The sequence below is a fragment of the Macaca fascicularis genome, chromosome 12 (genome assembly GCF_037993035.2).
Source record: "Macaca fascicularis isolate 582-1 chromosome 12, T2T-MFA8v1.1".
Taxonomy (NCBI): Eukaryota; Metazoa; Chordata; class Mammalia; order Primates; family Cercopithecidae; genus Macaca; species Macaca fascicularis.
The window spans coordinates 137,565,015-137,585,584 of NC_088386.1; the positions used below are offsets into that span (position 1 = coordinate 137,565,015).

At 51.2% G+C, this 20,570-nt stretch overlaps 2 protein-coding genes across 14 annotated transcripts in view; one reads left to right on the forward strand and one right to left on the reverse strand.

The window, feature by feature from the left end:
• THAP4 (THAP domain containing 4) overlaps window positions 1-18,975 on the reverse strand; it is a 45,902-nt gene extending 26,927 nt beyond the window's left edge. Inside the window, exons 1-2 of one of the 2 annotated variants that reach the window (XM_005574888.5) lie at window positions 18,773-18,975; window positions 14,438-15,600 (exon numbers count right to left, since the gene is read on the reverse strand). In XM_005574888.5, the coding sequence (XP_005574945.2) occupies window positions 14,438-15,600; window positions 18,773-18,849 (1,240 nt within the window). In that variant the 5' untranslated portion in view covers window positions 18,850-18,975. Of the gene's footprint in view, window positions 1-4,642; window positions 4,728-14,437; window positions 15,601-18,772 lie in introns of those variants that run through there. The other variant, XM_005574889.5, reaches the window with a different exon arrangement.
• Window positions 18,976-19,535: 560 nt separating this feature from the next.
• ATG4B (autophagy related 4B cysteine peptidase) overlaps window positions 19,536-20,570 on the forward strand; it is a 31,313-nt gene continuing 30,278 nt past the window's right edge. For 9 of the 12 annotated variants that reach the window (XM_074010831.1, XM_065526411.2, XM_074010833.1 and 6 more), the window contains exon 1: window positions 19,536-19,567. Coding sequence is in view for 5 of the 12 variants with exons in the window: in XM_005574890.5 (XP_005574947.3) it covers window positions 19,558-19,567 (10 nt within the window). In the remaining 7 variants the exon portion in view is untranslated. Of the gene's footprint in view, window positions 19,672-19,751; window positions 20,035-20,570 lie in introns of those variants that run through there. The other 3 variants (XM_074010832.1, XM_065526412.2, XM_015433118.4) reach the window with 2 other exon arrangements.

The window sequence follows — 20,570 nt, forward strand, 5'->3', positions numbered from 1 at the left end:
TCTTTTTACCTTTTTAGTGTGGCTGTTAGAAAATATTAAACTACATAAGAGACTCACTCTCTAGACCTTTTAGACAGTGCTGGAATGGAGTTTTCAACCCTCAACACTCAGGGAGCTTTGTTTCTATGTCTTCTCCCTGAGGACATTACCAGCAGATAGATGTCATCAGGAGACAACAGGGAAATGATGCGGAAAGAAACCTCCGTAAACACTGAATGTATTCAGCCAGAAAAAAAAAACAAAAAACGGTTACAGAAATTTTAAAAACTGGTTATAGGTGGTAGATGTCGGGTCATACAGGCATGACACTCAACTCCCAGGACCCTTGAAGGGGCGGAACTCCCCACTGGTCTTGTCCCTGACAGCTGACACCACAGAGGCTTACAAATGAAGTAGCAGTGGAAGATTTCATTTTAAAAACTAGGCCGGTCACAGTGGCTCACATCTGTAATCCCAGCACTTTGAGAGGCCAAGGAGGGTGGATCACCTGAGCTCAGGAGTTCGAGACCAGCCCAGGCAACACAGCGAAACCCTGTCTCTACCAGAACTACAAACAATTGGCTGGGCGTGGTGGCACGTGCCTGTGGTCCCAGCTACTCAGGAGGCTGAGGTGGGAGGATTGCTTGGGCCTGGGAGGCAGAGGTTGCAATGAGCCAAGATCACATCACTCCACTCCACTCCACTACTTGGGTAACAGAGCGAGACCCTGTCTCAGAGACAAAACAAAACAAAACAAAAAAAACTAAAACACAACAAGCATAATATAAAATAAGATGACAGAACCAAGACTGAAAATGCTTGAACTCACATATTAAAAAGCTTTTCAGGGCCGGGCATGATGGCTCACACCTATAATCTCAGCTCTTTGAGAGACCGAGGTGGGTGGATTGCTTGAGTCCAGAAGTTTGAGACCAGCCTGGGCAACATATTGAAACCCCATCTCTACTAGAAATACAAAAAAATTAGCCAGGCATGGTGGTGCGTGTCTGTAATCCCAGCTACTTGGGAGGGTAAGTGGGAAGAATCACCTGCACCCAGGAGGTTTAGGCTGCAGTGAGCCAAGACCGTGCCACTGCATTCCAGTCTGGGCAACTGGAATGACACCCTGCCTTGAAAAAAAAAAAAAAAAAAGGGTTTTCAGATCGGACACAAAGACAGACCCTCTTCTGCTGTAGGTGAGAGACGCACCTAAAATAAAGCAATTCAGAGACATTCCAGAAAGCTGGGCAATAGGCAATAAGCAATAAGGAAGCAGGCTTCCGATCTCACCATCACATACAATGCATGGAACTAGACAAAGAACGGCTCTTCCGAATGAAGGGCAGAATGCACAATGAAGACATAACCACAAGGGATATTCCTGCACTAAGCATAGCAACATTTATAAAGCAGAAATTACTGATGACACACAAAGATGTCGAGAAAGAAACTAAATGAAATCACAGTTCACCTCTAAGTATGAATGAATACAAATAAAATAAAATTCCCAAATAATATAATTAATAAGGTAGTTCTGACTGATACATATTGAACTCGGTAGCTTAAAAAAGGGAATACCGCCAGGCGTGGTGGCTCACACCTGTAATCCCAGCACTTTGGGAGGCTGAGGTGGGCAGATCACCTGAGGTCAGGAGTTCGAGACCAGCCTAACCAACATGGTGAAACCCCGTCTCTACTAAAAATACAAAAAAAATTAGCTGGACGCGGTGGCGCACGCCTGTAATCCCGGCTACTTGGGAGGCTGAGGCAGAATTGCTTGAACCTGGGAGGCGGAGGTTGCGGTGAGCCGAGATTGCACCATTGCACTCCAGCCTGGGTGACAAGAGCGAAACTCCGTCTCAAAAAACAAAACAAAACAAAACAAAACTAGGGAGTGCCTTCTTCAAGTTCCTCTGGAACAGTCATGCAAACTGGCCTTCTGGTCAAAGAAAGCCTGTAAGTTCCAGAAAGCAGAAAGAAGTCTGCTGTCTGATCACAATGCAGTGAGACTAGAAATGAAAGTGAATCTGGTATCCCTTGAAAACACTGTGCTAAAAGAAAGAAGACAGCCGGGCATGGTGGCTCACGCCTGTAATCCCAGCACTTTGGGAGGCCGAGGCGGGTGAATCACGAGGTCAGGAGATCAAGACCATCCTGGCTAACACGGTGAAACCCCGTCTCTACTAAAAATACAAAATATTAGCCAGGAACGGTGGCGGGTGCCTGTAATCCCAGCTACTTAGGAGGCTGAGGCAGGAGAATGGCGTGAACTCAGGAGGTGGAGCTTGCAGTGAGCCGAGATGGCACCACTGAACTCCAGCCTGGGCGACAGAGCAAGACTCTGTCTCAAAAAAAAAAAAAGAAAGAAAGAAGTCAGACAAAAATGTGTATATTCTATGATTACAACTGGATGAAATTCGAGGCCAGACAAAATGGATGGAGGGTGGGAGAATCTGAACAACAACAGGGAAGGGCTTGGCGGGGAGTGCAAAGGAGAACCTGGACCGCTGGGCATAGGTGTGGCTGCAGAGGCGCCTGCACCTGCCAAAACTCGCTGCAGGAACACCTAGGAGCTTATGTTCCACTTATGCGAATTATACCTCAATTAAAATGTTATAAAGAAAAGCCTCCCCAAACAAAGTAATATTTCAAAAATCAGAAACCTAAAAGCATTCCGTCCCTAGAGTGCTCACTACGTTGCTACCGCAGCACAGGGTTCTGGGCAGCCTCAGAGCAGGGGATGTGGCAGGGAGTGGGGTCAGCCTCACAGCTCAGGGCCTTGGCTCCTGGCCCCAGGGTCTGCCGTCACTCAAGCTGCGGCCTCTACTGAAGATCTAATATTTCGAGAAAAGCCAGAAGCTGATTTGGGACTAAAATATACCAATTTCTAAACATCTGTTCAAATTAAAACAACACCACTGTGGTGTGAGCTGCATACCTTGGGGCGGGTGCAGAGGGCCGGCCAGAGAGGGCTTTTGGAGTCACACACAGTGCCCTGCCCGGTGCCTCCCGCCTCCCACCTCTCCTCTCTTCTCCCAGGCGGGAGTGGGGAGGCCACTGGCAGCCACCCAGCACATCCCCATGCCCCAAGCCCGCAGCTCCCAACATATCAGGAGAGCTCTTTGCTGCCCTCAGCCGTGTTTCTGAGCAGGTTTCGCGTTCCTCAGGATGCTGGGGAGCTGGTTCTAGACACAGGCCCAGCCCAGCTGGCCCGGCAGCAGGGAGGGCGCCCACGGGGACACACTCTGCCCCAGTCCTGCAGTGGGAGCGGCCCAGAGACCCTGCCATGAGACGCCGGGGAGAACTCGGTCAGGGGCTGGCAAGCACAGGTGAGCACAGCTGGCTCCCCGGAAGAACTGGGCTTATCTGAAGTCTGGTCAAGTGGACCTGGACCGTCTGTTCCCTCAGGTGGGCCTGGACGGGCCAGCGCCTTTTATCTAGAAGGAGGACGTGGCCCGGGCTTTCTGCCTCAACCCTGCCTCGAAGACTACCCCAAGGGAGATGGATGTGACAGTGAGACTAGGGGGGTGGGTGGGGTGGAGATGGCCAGCAGCTGGCATTGCTGCCAGCCTGGAAGGGGACCAGTGACATCAGTGAGAAGGGCAGGTGCAGGTGCACGAGAGCTGAGGGCGAACCCTGGCGTCAGGACCGGAGAGGCCCACCACAGAGCGGGTGAACATTGGCGCCGGAGTAGGGGGTGGGAGGGTGTCCTGGTAAGAGCACGTTGGGAGAGGCTGCCTCAAACATTCTGGCTATAAGTGAGCTTTTGAGTACATTTTGCTACACGCATGCCACGTCAGGGAAGCAAGTCCCGCGGGCCCTGGAGAGGAGCTACCCTGCAGGCGGCTGCTGCTTCGGGTGCGCAGGGCCCACACCACACTTGGGAACAGGAGAGCACGCAGCACTTACGTGGCAATTTCTTTTTAAAAAGACCAGAGAATTTAAGATGGTTCTGAAATTCAGAAGAAACGCTTTTGAGTAGAAAAAATAACATCTGACTGGAAAGGAAGGAGCATGTGGCTAAGCAGCTAGATAGAGGCTGAGGCTGAAGACTGGCCTCAGGAGGGAGCATCTAACGGCTGTGAGAAATACTTCCCATCCTGTCGCCCTCCTGGGTTGTTATTTGCTCTGAATCTTAAAGGAGTTTAATTTGGACAGGGACAACAGGTCGGGCAGTAAACAAGCAGGGGCGGCACCTCCTCCTGGCGGCCGTTCCCCCTGCACCCTCCACCACTTTGAGCTGCGCGGAACGTGGCAGCTCCCTAGCCACTGTCCCTCCTTGTTGTCACTGAAGCATGGGTGGGGGTGAGGACGACCAGTAAGAGAATTTTAGAATCCAAACATCAGCTTACATGAGTCTAGATATATATTAAGATCCATCAAACTGTGACCTCAATATCTGTGTTTTTTACCCTCTGTAAATTACACTTCATTAGAAAAAAATAAAATTTAAACGTGAAACAAAAAATATTATAAAGGACCTAGTCTATTTGTCACTTTCCAACTCTTTAAATAAACCAGACAGGCTTTTCTAGGCATTTCTTTTCTGATTTCATTTTTCTTTTATTAAAATTTCAACCAAAATGCAAAAACAAAAATTTAAATTTCCTGCAAGAAATTTAAATTTTCATTTTTTGGCCCAAGACACTGAAAGCAGGCTTACCCATCCCTAAGTTTTCTAAACTCCGGACACTCGTCAAGGTTCCTCAAGGTTGTTTTCTGCCAATTGACAGGAAATGTTTGCACCTGGCTCTTAATGGCTCTGCAGGAAGTGAATGCTAACTTTAAAGGGTGCATTCTGGGAACTGTAGTTCCACTATGAAAGAGCTTGTCTCAGAAGAAAGTAAGACAATGACAGCCCAAATCACAGAATTTGAGAGCTGGAAGGAGCTTTGGAGGTCAGGTGAATTTTATGAAAGAGGGACTGGCCAGAGGTCTGGGCGGAGTGAGGAGTGCGGCTTCTACCCTCAGTCTCCTCCACCGGCTACAGCTGAGGAAGGCAACGCCACAGAGCCAGGCACATCCTAAATGCTTTCTCTTCCAGAGCAGTCCCTCTGGCCACCCCTGGCATGTCCTTTTCTGTCTCCCAGAGGCTGGCTGGCGACTCATCTTCACCTGGATGTGGAGGATCAGAGACTGTTCTGTCTCCTGGCAACTGGCCCGGGAACCCAGGACAGGAAGTGAGCAAATGCGCCCACTGGGACCTGGGGACGGCTCCTTCCTGGAGCTCCCACCCTCACATCTCTTTGTGTTAGTGACATGGTGTTTCCTGCCAAGGCACACAGAGAAAGGGACACTTACTGCTTAGTACAATAGGGTGCATGGAAGCTGAGGCTCCACGGCCGGCACCAGCTGTCCCAGGTGGGGAGGAGCTGTCTGGGAACACTATGATATGTTTGGGTCCACTGGAAAGGCACACCAGTAGGGAACTGTTGTTTTAAAGTGACATCAAGGCCCTCAACTTATCAACCATGAAATGGAAGGAGTTGCACGCACAGGGGAAAAACAGAAATCATAATGGAGAGAAAATACAGCAAGTATTTCTATAAAATAAAAAAAGGACACAAAGTGGGTACAAATAATTTGCAGATGTTATGTTTGATTACCTCGTTAATCTGAGTCTCAATTGAAGAACTATTAGAATTTACAAGTGAATTTGATAAGATGGCCGATTACTAAAATGGGTAGCTTTCCCACACACTAGTAATAACTGAAAAATAATGGTTGGGGAGTAAGCTTCCAGTTTCAACTCTCGCATGTAAAGAGCTTAGGAGTCATATACCATAGCCTTACAACAGCAAAAAACAAACAAACAAACACTGAAAGAAATGAAAATCAACAACTTCTCCTGGATCCAAAAGGAAGTGAGGTTACAAACGTCTCTCCTGCCACAGAGAAAAGCAGTGAGATCAGCTCACGTGGAGCAGAAACTACCGTCTACAGGAGACGGAACTGGTGGGAACTTGATTTGGACAAAATGCTGGAGGCTGAACACGGCAGGTGTGAGAATCTCCTGGGGTCCCACATTTTCATGGGTTTTACCCCCAGGAACCCCATCAGGTTCTCCCCATGAAAAGCCAAGAAAAAAAAAAAAATCACCTCATGTCTCTGGAGGAGAAGGGGGAGGTGACTACCTTGAAATAAGCCCAGAGCATTGTCCAGGCAAAGGCCTGCTCTGCAGTGAGGCCGACTTCACCAGGAACTCATCTCAGCTGGGGAAGGGCATTTCACCACTCCAGCCCTGCCCGTCTCCCGTCTCACCCAAGCAGGAAGGAGAAAAGGAAGGACACATGTGAAGGTCACAGCTCAGGGACACGGGCCACTAACAGGCTTAAATCGAGTCACAAGCTGGAGCCTGCGTCCTCTCCCAGCCCTGCAGGCTCCAGCATTACATCCTGGGTGGGAATGGCAAAGGCCCAGGTGCAGGCTGTGGAAGGCAAGCTCAGAGAAACTCCACGACAACAGGGAGACAGAACAAGGACACTCAAGGAATTTTACAGGCGCTGCAGGATTAAACACAGCTGACTGCCAGCCAGGTTAAGGGGATGCCTTCCAATGAAGGCCACTTACTTCACCTTCAGTCACGCAGCACTTACTGATGGGGCATGCATTGACAAATGCGTCATGAGGCAAGTTCATCATTGTACAAACGTCACAGAGTGCACTTACCGCGTACCGCACACCTAGGCTGTATGGCAGAGCCTGTGCTCCCAGGTTACACACCACGGCGTGTTACTGAATACTGTAGGCAGTTGTAACACAGTGCCAAGTGTGTGTGTTCCTAAAACACGTCTAAACATAGAAAACCTACAGTAAAAATACAGTGTAAGAGACAATGAACGGTACACCTGCACAGGGCACTTACCAGCGTTGCAGTGTGCAGCGCTGGCAGTTGCTCTGGGTGAGTCGGTGAGTGAGGGGTGAGTCAATGTGAAGGCCTGGGAGATGACTGTACACTACGGTAGATTTTCTAAACACTGCACACTGAGGCTACACTAAATTGATTTAAAAAAAAATTGTACTATGATGTTACAATGGCTACAAGGCTGAGGCAGGAGAATTACTTGAACCTGGGAGGTGGAGCTTGTAGTGAGCTGAGATGGCGCCACTGCATTCCAGCTTAGGCGACATAGCAAGACTCCATCTCAAAAAAAAAAAAAAAACAAAAATTACAGACAAATATGTCTCATGAACACAGATGAAAAATCTTTAACGAAACATTAGCCACTGAATAAAAAAAATGTATAAAAAGAATTATATGCCATGACCCAGTGGGATCTACTCCAGGTATGCAAGGCTGGCTCCGTGCTCTAAAATCGATTAACGTAACCTGTCACATCAACAGGCAAATCATCTGACCATAAATCACAGGATCACATTAATAGGTGCAAAAAAATCATCTGACACATTCCAACACCCTATTCATGATAACAGCTCTCAGCAACAGGAATAAATGGGAATTTTGTCAACTGGATAAAGGACATATAAAAAAACTACTGCTTGGTGGCTCACGCCTGTAATCCCAGCACTTTGGGAGGCCGAGGCAGGCAGATCACGAGGTCCGGAGATCAAGACCAGCCTGGCCAACATGGTGAAACCCTGTCTCTACTAAAAATACAAAAATTAGCTGGACGTGGTGGCACGCACCTGTAGTCCCAGCTACTCGAGAGGCTGAGGCAGGGGAATCCCTTTAACCAGGGAGTCGGCGGTTGCAGATCTCGCCATTGCATTCCAGCCTGGGTAACAAAAGCGACACTACGTCCCAAAAAAAAAAAAAAAAAGCAAAACAAAACAAAAAAACAAAGAACCAAACAACAACAAACACTATAGCTAACATTGTAAGAAGGAAAAAAAGTTATTCTTTCTACTATCTCTTAACACTTTTTTTTTTTTTTTTGAGACGGAGTCTCACTCTGTCACCCAGGCTGGAGGGCAGTGGCGTGATCTCCACTCACTGCAAGCTCCGCCTCCTGGGTTCAAGTGATCCTCCTGCCTCAGCCTCCTGAGAAGCTGGGATTACAGGTGTGAGCCACTGTGCCCAGCCCTTTATTTTTATTTTATTATTATTTTTTGAGATGGAGTCTTACTCTGTCGCCTAGGTGAGAGTGCAATGGTGTAATCTCAGATTACAGGCATGTGCCACCACGCCCAACTAATGTTTGTATTTTTAGTAGAGGCGGTGTTTCACCCTGTTGGCCAGGCTGGTCTCAAACTCTTGACCTCAAGTGATCCGCCTGCCTCGGCCTCCCAAAGTGTTGGGATTACAGGCGTGAGTCACTGAGCCCAGCTAATCTGGATTTTTGAACAACTTTTTATTGTGAAAAATCTTGAACATTACAAATTAAACAGAATAGTGTAATAAACCCATACACCTGTCCCTAGTTTCACCATTTATCACTCTTCTGACATTCTTGTTTTGTCTGCACTTCTCCCAACTCTTCACCTTCCATTTATTATTTATTAACAGATTGTTTTTAGGACAGAAAAATCCAGCGGGTAGTACAGAGAATTCACCCTCTCACCCTGTCCTGTTCCCCTACTATTAACGTCTTGCATTAGTGTGGTATGTGTCTCTCAAGTTATGAACCAATACTGATACATTGTTACAAACAGGGTCCACGGTTTACATCAAGGTTCACTTGTTTTGTACTTGGATTTTGAAAATCCAGATTTCAAGAATTATCGGTAGATAATGAATCCATAAAGGAATGAAAAGAAAACAGATTTTGAAGCAAGTGTTACATTACTGAACTTAGGAAACAGGTGAATAATATTTAACAGGGGTTGGTATCCTTACTATATCAAGAACATTTATAACGCAGTGGACAAGCAAGACCACAAACATGTGGTTCATAGAAGTGCTAATAATGTATCCTCGCGGAATCCCGGTGGAGAAGAGAACCACGCCCACAGAACGCCAGCGGGCACAGCCTCTGAAGGGTGGCTTGGACCAACCTCTTAAGCCCACTGGCCTGGATCCTTCAGTTTGGGGAACCTGCCCAAAAGTAGACACTGGCTAAAGACAACGAGCTGAATAGAAGTGTGTAGCCCTTTCCATGTAAATCCCTAAAGAATGACCCAAAGTTTCTGTCAGTGAAGAACAAATCCACATGGGCAGCAAGAACCACAGAGAATGCGGACCCTGGGGCCCGCGATACAGGCGGCAACCCTGGGGAGAGGGCGTCCTCTCCCCACCACACCCTCGCTCCTGACACCCCTGTACCCATGCTGCACACGCAGCCGTGGCCTGGTCTCACCTTTGGAGGGGCACAGGGCGTGCGGGGTGGTGCCTGCGCCTGTCTCTTGCTCTCAGGGGCCTGGCCCTGCACGGCCCTCCCCACTGACACACTCTCCCTGGAGCCACACTCCCTCTGGCTACTGTCTACTTGCCTCACTCTTCACTGCCAAACCTGGCCCTGACCCCTCATCACTGGCCCCGACCCCTCATCACTGGCCCCCTCTCCGCCCAGCTCCACCGGCCTCTCCAGTGAGATTCCAGTCACCAGTGACCCTGGGAGCGCATCCAGCCCCCTTCTCTCCATTATCCTGGGGCACATTCAGCCCCCTTCTCTCCATTCTGATCAGAGTAGCACCCAGCACAGCGGGCACCCTTCTTTCCTGAATGACCCCTCGGCCTTCCCCTAGACCCACCTCGGCTGCCCCTCTCTCAGCGAGGCCTGCTCCTGGGCCGGGCACTGGAGCTCAGCCTAGAACCACACTAGACCCCAAGGCTTCAAACACCTCTGCCCTCCACCCCCACACTCACATGCCCAATTCCCAGAGGCCAGCTGCTGGCCTCGGACTGTTCAAACCCCGGCCTCAGCACCCAAGAGCATCTCAAACTCTGTTCCTCCCCCCATCTCCTTCTCCTCCCCAAAAGTCTCTCCCACTCAGCATCTTCCAGGTATTCAGGCCTAATCCCTGTAGCTGGCCTGCTACTCTTTCGCTTCTCAACCCCCTGAACCCAGCCAGTCCTCCAGCACTGCTACCACCGCCACTCCCCCTCTCTAAAGTCTGAGCCATCGCCAGCTACCCTGGGACTGCCACAACAGTCACCAGCACCCCCCTTAAAACCGTACTGGAATAGGAATTTTTTTTTTAAAGTCATGGCTGGGTGTGGTGGCTCACCTGGCCAACGTGGCGAAACCCCGTCTCTCCAAAAAAAAAAATACAAAAAATTAGCCGGGCGTGATGGCACACACCTATAGTCCCAGCTACTCAGGAGGCTCAGGTGAGAGGATCGCTTGAGCCCAGGGGGTCGTGGCCGCAGTAAGCCGAGATCATGCCACTGCACTCCAGTCTGAGATTGTCTCAAAAAAAAAAAAAAAAAAAAAAAAAAGTCATTAAATACTGCCAAAAAGGAGAGGAAATTTGGATACAATAAACAATAGTAAGTGAAGTGGCCAGTAAAATGTACACTTCAATCTAATAATCATGGTTGCCTGATGGAGGAATAAGAAGTACCTGGAACTAAGATGACATACAGCCTCCACCTAGGCAGGGTGGCACACAGGACCGATCAGCTCTCAACAATGACACAAAGAGGGGCTCACATGTTTGTTTTTAAAACTGAAAGATGGGCTGGGCACAGTGGCTCACAATTGCAAACCCAGAGCTTTGGGAGGCTGAGACAGGAAGATCACTTGAAGCCAAGGGTTCAAGACCAGCCCAGGCAACATAGTAAGATTCCATTGCCACAAAAAATTTTAAAAATTAGCCAGATGTGGTGGTATGCACCTGTAGTCCCAGCTACTTGGGAGGCTGAGGTGGGAGGATCGCTTGAGCCTAGGAGGTCAAGGCTGCAATGAGCTGTGACAGCACCACTGCACTCCAGCCTGGGTGACAGAGCAAAGCTCTGTCTCTTAAAAGAAAAAAAAAAGAAAAAAAAGAAAAAATTGAAACATACCCACTAGAAAAAGAGTAAGAAAATGGTGAGAAAGCCTAACAAAAAATAAAAAGGTAGGCCCAAATTCTCACTTACCAATAATCACAATTATAAATGATTACTCTACAAAAAGACTGGATTGAGTTAAAAATATAACTATAAAATAAGATGAAAAGGTTGAAAATAAGGAAATGAAGAAATAAGACTTTAAATGGGGCAAAAAGGGGTTTCTTGTGTTGGTAACAGGAAAACTTATGCACCAAACAGCATGGGCTTGAGGCAGAAAGCAACTCTTGGACATACAAGCAGAAATGGGCACCTCCAGAACCACAGGGGAGGCCACCTCCCCTTCCTCAGCCATCAGCAGACCGAGGGCCCGGCCTGACAAGAAGCTAGGGAACGCTCCGTCTGCTGACTAACGCAAGTAAGCAAGTGCCCAGCTTCAGGTGGGAACGATGTAACCAGGGAGTGATGAGGACCCGTTCTTCCAGCCCCACACTGCAACAGTCACAAAAAGGGACTGTGTGAGCCACAGTGAAGTCTCAAAGGATTCCAAAAAGCAGAGCTCCTTCAGACCTCACCATTAGACCCTAATGCAATCAAATTTTAAAATAACTACAAAAAAATTAGCTCCCCTCCCCCAATCTGTGTGCACTTAAAAATCTGTCAACACCCTTTTAAATAGCCACAGGGTTAAAGGGGGCATCAAGGCTGGAATTACAAACGACTCAGAAATGAACAGCAACAAAAGCAGAGACAGGCAGAGCTATGGCGCATAGCCCAAGGAACAGAAGAGCCACAGCCTCCATTGCAGGGTTAAGGAACATGCCAGGAACCAGAACTACAAGGAAAAAACCCAAGAAAGTAAAAAGACGTAAGGATTAACGAGCATAAACAACAACTCAGAGACACAAAGGGCTGGCTGTTTGGAAAAACCTGTAATGGCGACAAACTTCGGTAAGTTTAACCAAGAGGAAGAGAGAGAAGGTATCAAAAGCAACATCACCTCTGATAACTACAAACAGCTTTAAAATTCAGAGAGAAGTTGGGAGGCCGAGGCAGGCGGATCACCTGCGTTTAGGAGTTCGAGACCAGCCTGACCAACCTGTCTCTATTAAAAATACAAAATTAGCTGGGTGTGGTGGCACATGCCTGTAATCCCAGCTACTAGGGAGGCTGAGGCAGGAGAATTGCTTGAACCCAGGATGTGGAGGTTGTGGTGAGCCAAGATCGCACCATTGTACTCTAGCCTGGGCAACAAGAGCAAAACTCCATCTCGGGGAAAAAAAAATTCCGAGGGACGGCCTGGTGCGGTGGCTCACACTTGTAGCCAACATGGTGAAACCTCATCTCTACTAAAAATACAAAAATTTGCCGGGTGTGGTGATGGGTGCCTGTAATCCCAGCTACCTGGGAGGCTGAGGTAGGAGAATTGCTTGAACCCAGGAGGCAGAGGTTGCAGTTAGCTGAGATCTCACCACTGCACTCCAGCCCAGGCAACAGAGTGAGATGCTGTCTTAAAAAATAAAATAAAATAAAATTCCAAGAGAAAATAGTATACAATTTCAACCTGAGAATCCGAAAATCTAGATTTGACCTGAAAATCTGGGTTAGCAGCACTCAGTGGCCGCGTTCCTCCTCCCGGGACGCATCGAGAATGGGCTTTGTTTTTGGTTGTGCTAATGGCTGTTCCCCTGGGGATCCAGGAGGCCCTGAAAATCTTGTCCCACTATCATATACTTATTGACAAACATTGATCCAGATGAAATCAACGATGTGTTAGGAAAATGGTTTTCCTATGTATATGACAGGCAAAGGAAACCATCCGCCATATGTAAGTATCGAGAAACCAATTTTAAGAAGCACTTAACAGTAAAATGGGGGAAAAAACAGAAATAGAGCTAATAAACATATAAAGATTACACAAGAAATTTTGTTTTTTGAGACAGGGTCTCACTGTCACCTAGGCTGGAGTGCAGTGGTGCCATCACAGCTCACTACAGCCTTGACCTCCCAGGCTCGAGCTATCCTTCTGCCTCAGTCTCCCAAGTAGTTGGTTCAGGCGTGCACCATGATACTCAGCAAATTTTAAAATTATTTATAGAGATGGGGTCTCCCTGACGGAGCTTTCAGTGAGCTGAGATCGTACCACTGAACTCCAGCCTGGGTGACAGAGCAAGACTCGGTCTCAGAAAAAAAAAAAAGAGATGGGGTCTCCCTAGGTTGCCCAGGCTGGTTTGAACTTCTGGACTCAAGTAATCTTCCCTCTTTGGCCTCCCAAAGTGCTGGGATTACAGGCATGAGCTACTGTGCCTGACTTATACACCAAATTTTTAATAACAACAAGCAATAAAACTTGGGAGGTAGGTAAGAAACAAGATTTTTTACCACTTTTTAGTCTATTTTTCTGCAGTTTTAATTTTTGCAATAGAGAATGTATTGTATTTCTTTTTTTTTTTTTTTTGAGACAGAGTTGGGCCGGAGTGCAGTGGCGCCATCTCGGCTCACTGCAACCTCTGCCTCCCAGGTTCGAGCTGTTCTCCTGCCTCAGCCTCCTGAGTAGCTGGGATTACAGGAGTGTGCACCACGCCCAGCTGAGAATGTATTTCAATAGATGTGTGTGGTTTTTTTTTTTTTTTGAGACACAGTCTCACTCTGTCACCCGGGCCAGAGTGAAGTGGTGCAATCCTGGCTCACAGCAACCTCTGCCTCCCAGGTTCAAGTGATCCACCTGCCCCAGCCTCCCCAATAACTGGGATTACAGGCGTGCACCACCATGTGCAGCTAATTTTTGTATGTTTTAGTAGTATCTTTTTCTGTTTCACTATATTGGCCAGGCTGGTCTCGAACTCCTGACCTCAAGTGATTTGCCCCTCTCAGCCCCGCAAAGTGCTGGGAAGACAGATTTGAGCCACCGAACCCAGCCTCAAGGGATGTTTTAATTGAATAGATGTTAAATAATTATTAAAGTTCATGATGATTTAACTTCAAAGATATTCATCAAAACGTAAACAGAAAGAACCTCCTCATGATTTTAACAGTTTCTGATATTTGCTTTTTCTGAGAGTTTACTCTCTTATTTTCCATCTAGCTCCTAACTCAACTGGAATTTCTGTTGTGTAAGGTATGAAACAGAAGCTATCTTTCCCTGTGCACTCTCCACAGAGGCGTTCAGGTGCTCCCAGCTGACGCGCGCTGCCTGCTTCCTTCAGGGCCTACATCCCTATACACACAGATGTCTCTTGTGGGACCGGGTGCAGTGAGGCCTGCTTTCTAACCCGGGTTCCCTCATCTACAAGGTGTGGCTACGACCAGAGCCGCCTCCTGAGAGCGCAGGGAGATTGCGACGCACCCCGCACCCCTCCGCCTCCATCCCAAGAAATGCTCAGGGGACATTGGCCACGTTGCAGAGAAACCCCTCCTAACGGGGCCTCCTGAGAGCGCAGGGAGATTGTGACGCACCCTGCACCCCCCGCCTCCGCCCCAAGAAATGCTCAGGGGACATTGGCCACGTTGCAGAGAAACCCCTCCTAACGGGAAGGGAGCATGGGTACGCGAGGCTCCGGTACTGACCGCGGCTGGGCGACAGCAGGCCACTCGGGTAGGGGACGCTCACTCTCCTCAGCTCGTCCAGCTTCTCCTGTAGCTTCCGCACCTGGCTGTCGGAGCGGCTGACCCTCTGCCGCAGGCTCTTCAGCTCGCCGTTCTTCTTCTCCACCTGCTCCCGCAGGCAGCACACCTGGCTCTTGTTCTGCCGGGAGGAGAAGCAGTAGGAGTGCAGTGAGTCGATAAGCTTGCAAGCCCCCGACGCCGACAGGATGACCTCGTTGATGGACATGGGGCTGGCATCGCTGTGCTGGCTCTGCACGGCTTCCGTGGCTGGCTTTGGGGTGACGTCGGCGGGAGGGGCGGAGGGGCTCTGGGAAGGCTTCTGCGGTGTCGCGGTAAGTGATGAGCCGGGGGGACTCTGGGCCAGGCCCTTGTCGGGCCCCAGGCTGCTCCCACTGCAGCTTGGTTCCACATCTTTCTTCGGCCTCTTACGGTCAATGGGCTCTCGGGGGACAGATGGCCTTTCTCGGGTGTGCTTGGAGGAGAAACTGTACGAATGAAGTGAACCAATAAATTTGCACGCCCCAGATCCTGGGGGCGTAAAGTCATCCATGGAAATGCCACTCTTATCTGCCACGCCCCCTTCGATGGAGGGGTTGGTGCTCTCATCGCCAGCATCTGTGGCAGACACTTCTGCTTTTCCCTGGCTGCCTGCCACCGTGGTGGCCAGTCCGTCTCCTGGAGTTCGTTCCAAGGCTTGCTGGGCCTGCTCCTGGCTGGCGGCCTCCTGGGCCGCCCTGGGTGCGGCTTCACCCTGCAGAGCAGCTCGCTTCAACCTGCGGGACTCTGGCTTGGCCATCGGGTTTCCACTCGAGGACGGTGACCAACCTGTAGCTCCTCTGCCGGTGGCGGCGCTCGAGTGTCCCCTCACACCCCCTGTGGCCTTGCTGGCATCTTTCCTCCGGGTGCGGCCATGGCCTCCAGCCCCCCTCTTCTTCTCAGTCAGGTGGAAGATAGATGGCACAGCTGTGGGCTTCAGCAGGCGATGCTGGTCCTCCAGCCTCTTGGAGAAGCTGTCTTTGGTGAAATGCTCACTACAGAGAAATGAATACTTAGTGGGAGTCCAGTTATCCCTCTGAACAGCTTTTAACCATTGGATTAGACGTTTTGAGTCCTTTAGCGGGAACCTACGGGACAAACGACAAAGTAATTAGAAATAATTAAATGTCTCCCCTTAAAATAATCAAGTGTAAAAGCAAAACAAGTATTTTTGCAAGCACCCTAAGCTGTATTGAATTCATCCACTTAAAAAAATACTTCAAAAAAATTTAAGAAACATCTTCTACTGGAGTAGAAATCTGAAAGACCCGTTGTCTATCCATACAGAGCTTACAGTCTGTAGGGCGGATGGGAAAGAAGGTAACCAACTGCTCCCCAGCTGTGGTAAATGCCCTATGGGGACACCGGATGCTGAGAGACAGTGCCAGGGCGGCCTCAGGACAGCAGGAAATAGCTCCTAGGAGCTGACTGCTAACTAACCCTCCCAAACTGCCTGGAAGGTAGGACTCTGGGTGCTAAAACCAGGGCCAGCTCACATAGACTGGGGCGTGAGAGGTCAGGACTGCACCAATGCAGCCCTGGCTGTGCACAAGCGGCTGAGAATCTGGAGACCTCCAGAAGACTCCAGAGCTACAGTTCTGTGTTCCTGCTGCAAGCCCACCTCCAGGAATAAAAATGCTCCTTTTAAAAGTCAACAGCCCAGGGACAGGCCACAGTGGTGCTTGCCTGCAGTTCCAGCTACTCGGGAGCCTGAGGCTTGAGGATTCTTTGAGCCCAGAAATTCGAAGTTACAGTGAGCTAAGACTGCACCACTGCTCCCCAGCCTGGGGAACAGAGCGAGACCCAGTCTTCTCCCCTCAAAAAAAAATCAACCAACCCAGATGAACCTTGAGGACATTATACTGAATGAAATAGGTTAGTTGCAAAAAGACAAACACTGCATGACACCACTCACGTGAGGTACTTAGAGTAATCAAATTCACAGAGACAGGAGAGGCCGGGCGCGGCGGCTCACGCCTGTAATCCCAGCACTTTGGGAGGCTGAGGCGGGCGGATCACAAGGTCAGGAGATCGAGACCATCCTGGCTAACAGGGTGAAACCCCGTCTCTACTAAAAATACAAAAAAGCCCGGCGTGGTGGCGGGCGCCTGTAGTCCCAGCTACTCGGGAGGCTGAGGCAGGAGAATGGCGTGAACCCGGAAAGCGGAGCTTGCAGTGAGCCGAGATTGCGCCATTGCACTCTAGCCTGGGCAACATAGCGAGACTCCGTCTCAAAAAAAAAAAAAAAAAGAGACAGGAGAATGGGGGTTACCAGAGCCCAGGGAGAGGAGGACTGGGGTGTTAGTGTTTAACGGGTGCAGAGATTAGGCTTTAGAAAATAAAAATAATTCTGGAGATGGATGGTAGTGACGGTTACACAACAATGTGAAAGTATTTACTGCCATGAACTGTACACTGGAAAAAGTGGTAGGAAAGGCTGGGAGCCGCAGCTCATGCCTGTGATCCCAGCTATTCTGGAGGCTGAGGTGAGAGGACCACTTGGGTCCAGGAGGTTGAGGCTGCAGTGAGCTATGGTCACACTACGGCACTCCAGCCAGGGTGACAGAGTGGGGCTCTGTCTCCAAAAAAAGTTAGGATGGTAAATTTCATGTTACATGTATTATACCATAATTTAAAAATTGTGGGAGAAAAGCAACCGGCGCAGGAAGAAACTGAATAGGATGCTTAGCCATTTCTTCTTTATTACCTAATAAAGATCCTTCATAACCATTTCTTCATTAAGGCAAGCTGTGTGTTTAAGAAAACAGGCCTGAGCCTGGCGGGGTGGCTTATGCCTGCAATCCCAGCACTTTGGGAGGCCGAGGCAGGTGGATCATTTGAGGTCAGGACTTTGAGGCCAGAGTTCGAGACCAGCCTGGCCAATATGGCGAAACCCTGTCTCTACTAAGAGTACAAAAAAATTAGACGGACGTGGTGGCGCGTGCCTGTAATCCCAGCTACTTGGGAGGCTGAAGCCGGAGAATCGCTTGAACCCAGAAGTGGAGGTTGCAGTGAGCCGAGATCGCGCCACTGCACTCCAGCCTGGGCGACAGAGGGAGACTCCGTCTCAAAAAAAAAAAAAAAAAAAAAAACGGAAAAAACAAACAAAAACAAAAACAAAAAATCAGGCCCTAAGGTGCACATAAGGGGCAAGGTGGTCAGTTCTAACTGCTATTTGCTCCACCTGAGGCCAGCATGGACCAGGACAAACCCTAACAGGATGGACCGGGACGTTCTAAGCAACAGGACCTTCTAACCTCCTTTCTGAATGCTTTGTGAGGCCAACTCCAAAGGTACGCCCCCCACCCCCAATTCCGGTGTCCTTTCCCCCCATACCATGTTAGACCGTTGCAACACGTTGCCTTGTTTTCAAAAAATAGCAACAAAACTTCTAGGACACAAGCTCTGAAGGAAATTGTCATCTGGCTGACTTGTGAAATAATCTAAAGTTACTAATTCTTATAATACATTGTAATGATTTAAGACTGACAGCAAACTACTGTGAACTTTCAATAACACTATAAATAACACGTGCCACTGCCGTCTTTAAAACTTAAATAACACCCTGCAACAAAAAACAGAAACATCTACAAAGTGGTTTTCAAAGTCTGTTCGCGGTTCTGGTGCCTCCCGCGTGTAATCCGCAGAAATCTCACTGAAATAGGCTGAACCCACAAGGCCTTAGGGGGGTTTGGGCCCTGCCGCGGGGGCCCACGTGGGAAGCGGCCGAGAGCCCCGGGCCAGGCTCTAAGGGAGCGCGGGAGGATGCGGTCCCCAGCCGGCCGTCCCGCAGGCTCTCAGCGCAGACCCGCGTCCCGGGATCGGGGGCCCCGTCCCGGAAAGCCCTCTCGGGGGCTGTCAGCAAGGGAGGCGCAGGTCGCATCTGCCCGGCCGCTCCTGCTCGCAGACATCCAGGCCGACCGCCCGCGGTCCGGAGAGGCAGCAGTCGCGGCCGAGCAGGACAATCGGCCCGGGACCTGCGCTTCCAGAACGTGCGGCTTCTGAAGCCGCGGCGCCGGCCGGATCGATCGCGCGCAGGGCGGACCCGGGCGGCCGGGGTGGGGGCGGCCGCTCTGCCCGAGGCGCCCGGCCCAGAGACGGCGGCCGGGCCAAGGTCACACAGCGCCCACGCCCGCTCCCCCGCGCCCCGGCAGCCGAGGCCCGGCGCCCCCGCCCCCTGCGTTCGGGCCGGCCGCGGGGCCTCAGTTTCCCCGCAGGGCCGGGCCGGGGCGGGGGCGTGGCGGCCCGGGGCCCGCGTACCTGTGGAAGGAGACGGCGCGCTTCTCGCCCTTGCCCTGCCGATTGGAGCAGTTCACGGCCGCACAGCAGATCACCATTGCGGGCCTTGGCCCAGCCGCGCCGCCAGGCCCCGGCCCTCGCCGCCCGCCCGCCCGCGGACCGCCCCGAGGGAGGGAGCGCGGCGGCGACACGGCTCGGGACGTGGGCCGGCCCGCGGCGTCCGCGCCGTACGGCAAGATGGAGGCGCAGACGCCCGCCGCGGGCCCGCCCCCGCCCCCGCCCCCGCCCTCGCCCCCGCCCGCGTCCTGGCCAGGCGCGGGTTCGGGCGTCTTCGGGACCAGCGGGGCGCAGCCGGCCCCTCGCAGCGTCCGCCGGCAGGCGGGCAGGCGGGCGGTGGAGTCGCCCCGGCGGGGCCAGTCCGTACGGCGACATGGGCGCGCCGGGCACGTCCGTACCGCAAGATGGCTGCTCGGACAGGGACAGAGCCCGCCCCTGCCGCCTGGACAACTGCTCCCGGGTCCTCTAAGAGGAGGAAGCGCCACCCATGGCACGCAGTGTCCCGTCGGACAGCAGAGCGAGCCCTCGTCCCGCGACACGACTCCACGCCGCTCGCAGGGCGCTCCGGGCTCGCGTTGGCCCGGCCGTACGCCAAAATGGCGGCTCCCGCGTATTTCCGCTTGCGCGCCGTATCCTCTTTGCCGCCTGCCGCGCGCCCCGATTGGCCCCCGCGGCGTCCCGTCGCCGCGTCGCGCTGCGGGCCCGTCGGAGCGACGCCGCTTGGGTCAGTCGGCGGCCGGACTGGGAAGATGGACGCAGGTGAGGGGTTGCCGGCGGCCTGCCTTTCCGCAGGAGGTGCTCGCCTTATCATCGGCCTCCGCTGCTCGGGGCCGGGCTGCCGCGACTCGCTCCTGGGCACACCGGTGCGGGCCAGGCTGGGCCGGGGCGGCGGGCGCTGCGGGAGCGCGGGGCGGTGTTGGTGGGTGGTGGGCGGTGGGCGCGAGAGGGGGACGGCGGCGCTCTGCGCCGCGGAACCGGCTGTCGGTTGCCCTGGAGCTTCTGCTGCTTTTCTGGTCCCGCCGGGAGCGCTCTGGAGGTTGTGGCTGCACGGGCCCTTGCGCCAGGTCGGCCGTGGAGAGCGGCGGAGCCTGCCGGGCGGGGAGTGGCGCGGCGGCGGACGGGGCGGCCGCGGTCGGGACCGGGAACGCCAGCGGCGGGCGAAAGCGTGGCCTTCCCGCAGCTGAGCGTGAAGGGATGGAAATTCTTTAACTTTTATGAAGTTATTGGTAGGTTGGAGGCGAGAAACATGACATGTCCATCACAATATACGCATATTTTTTGTGTTTGTTTTCAATTTAGTAACCAGTAGGTCCTCCAAGCTGCTTTTCCGCGACGAGAAAGAGAAACAGTGAATTTGTGTCATCGGGTCTTAGTTTCTTGGGTTCATGAGAGAGAGATTGTGTGTGTGTGTGTGTGTGTGTGTGTGTGTGTGTGTGTGTGTGTGTGTGTGTGTGTAGTGTTGGTGTTTTTGCCTATTCTTTCATGCTTCCGCTCCATTTTTGCTGGCAAGATAGTTTTAAGTCGGTACCAAACCCATCGCTTGCCCAGTAGCCCTTGATACATTTTTACACAGAAGTTTTAGCCCATTCATTCTTTTGGGAACTGATTTGCTTTTTATCAAGTATCCCCTTTCTGTAAAGAAAGATTTTCATCTGGTTTAATTCTGTCATTCTGAATGTCAATCTTTACTTATTATTTTTCTGGCAGCTACAACACGAATTTATTAAGATCTGAGTAGGAAAACTGTAATGTGTATTGCCAA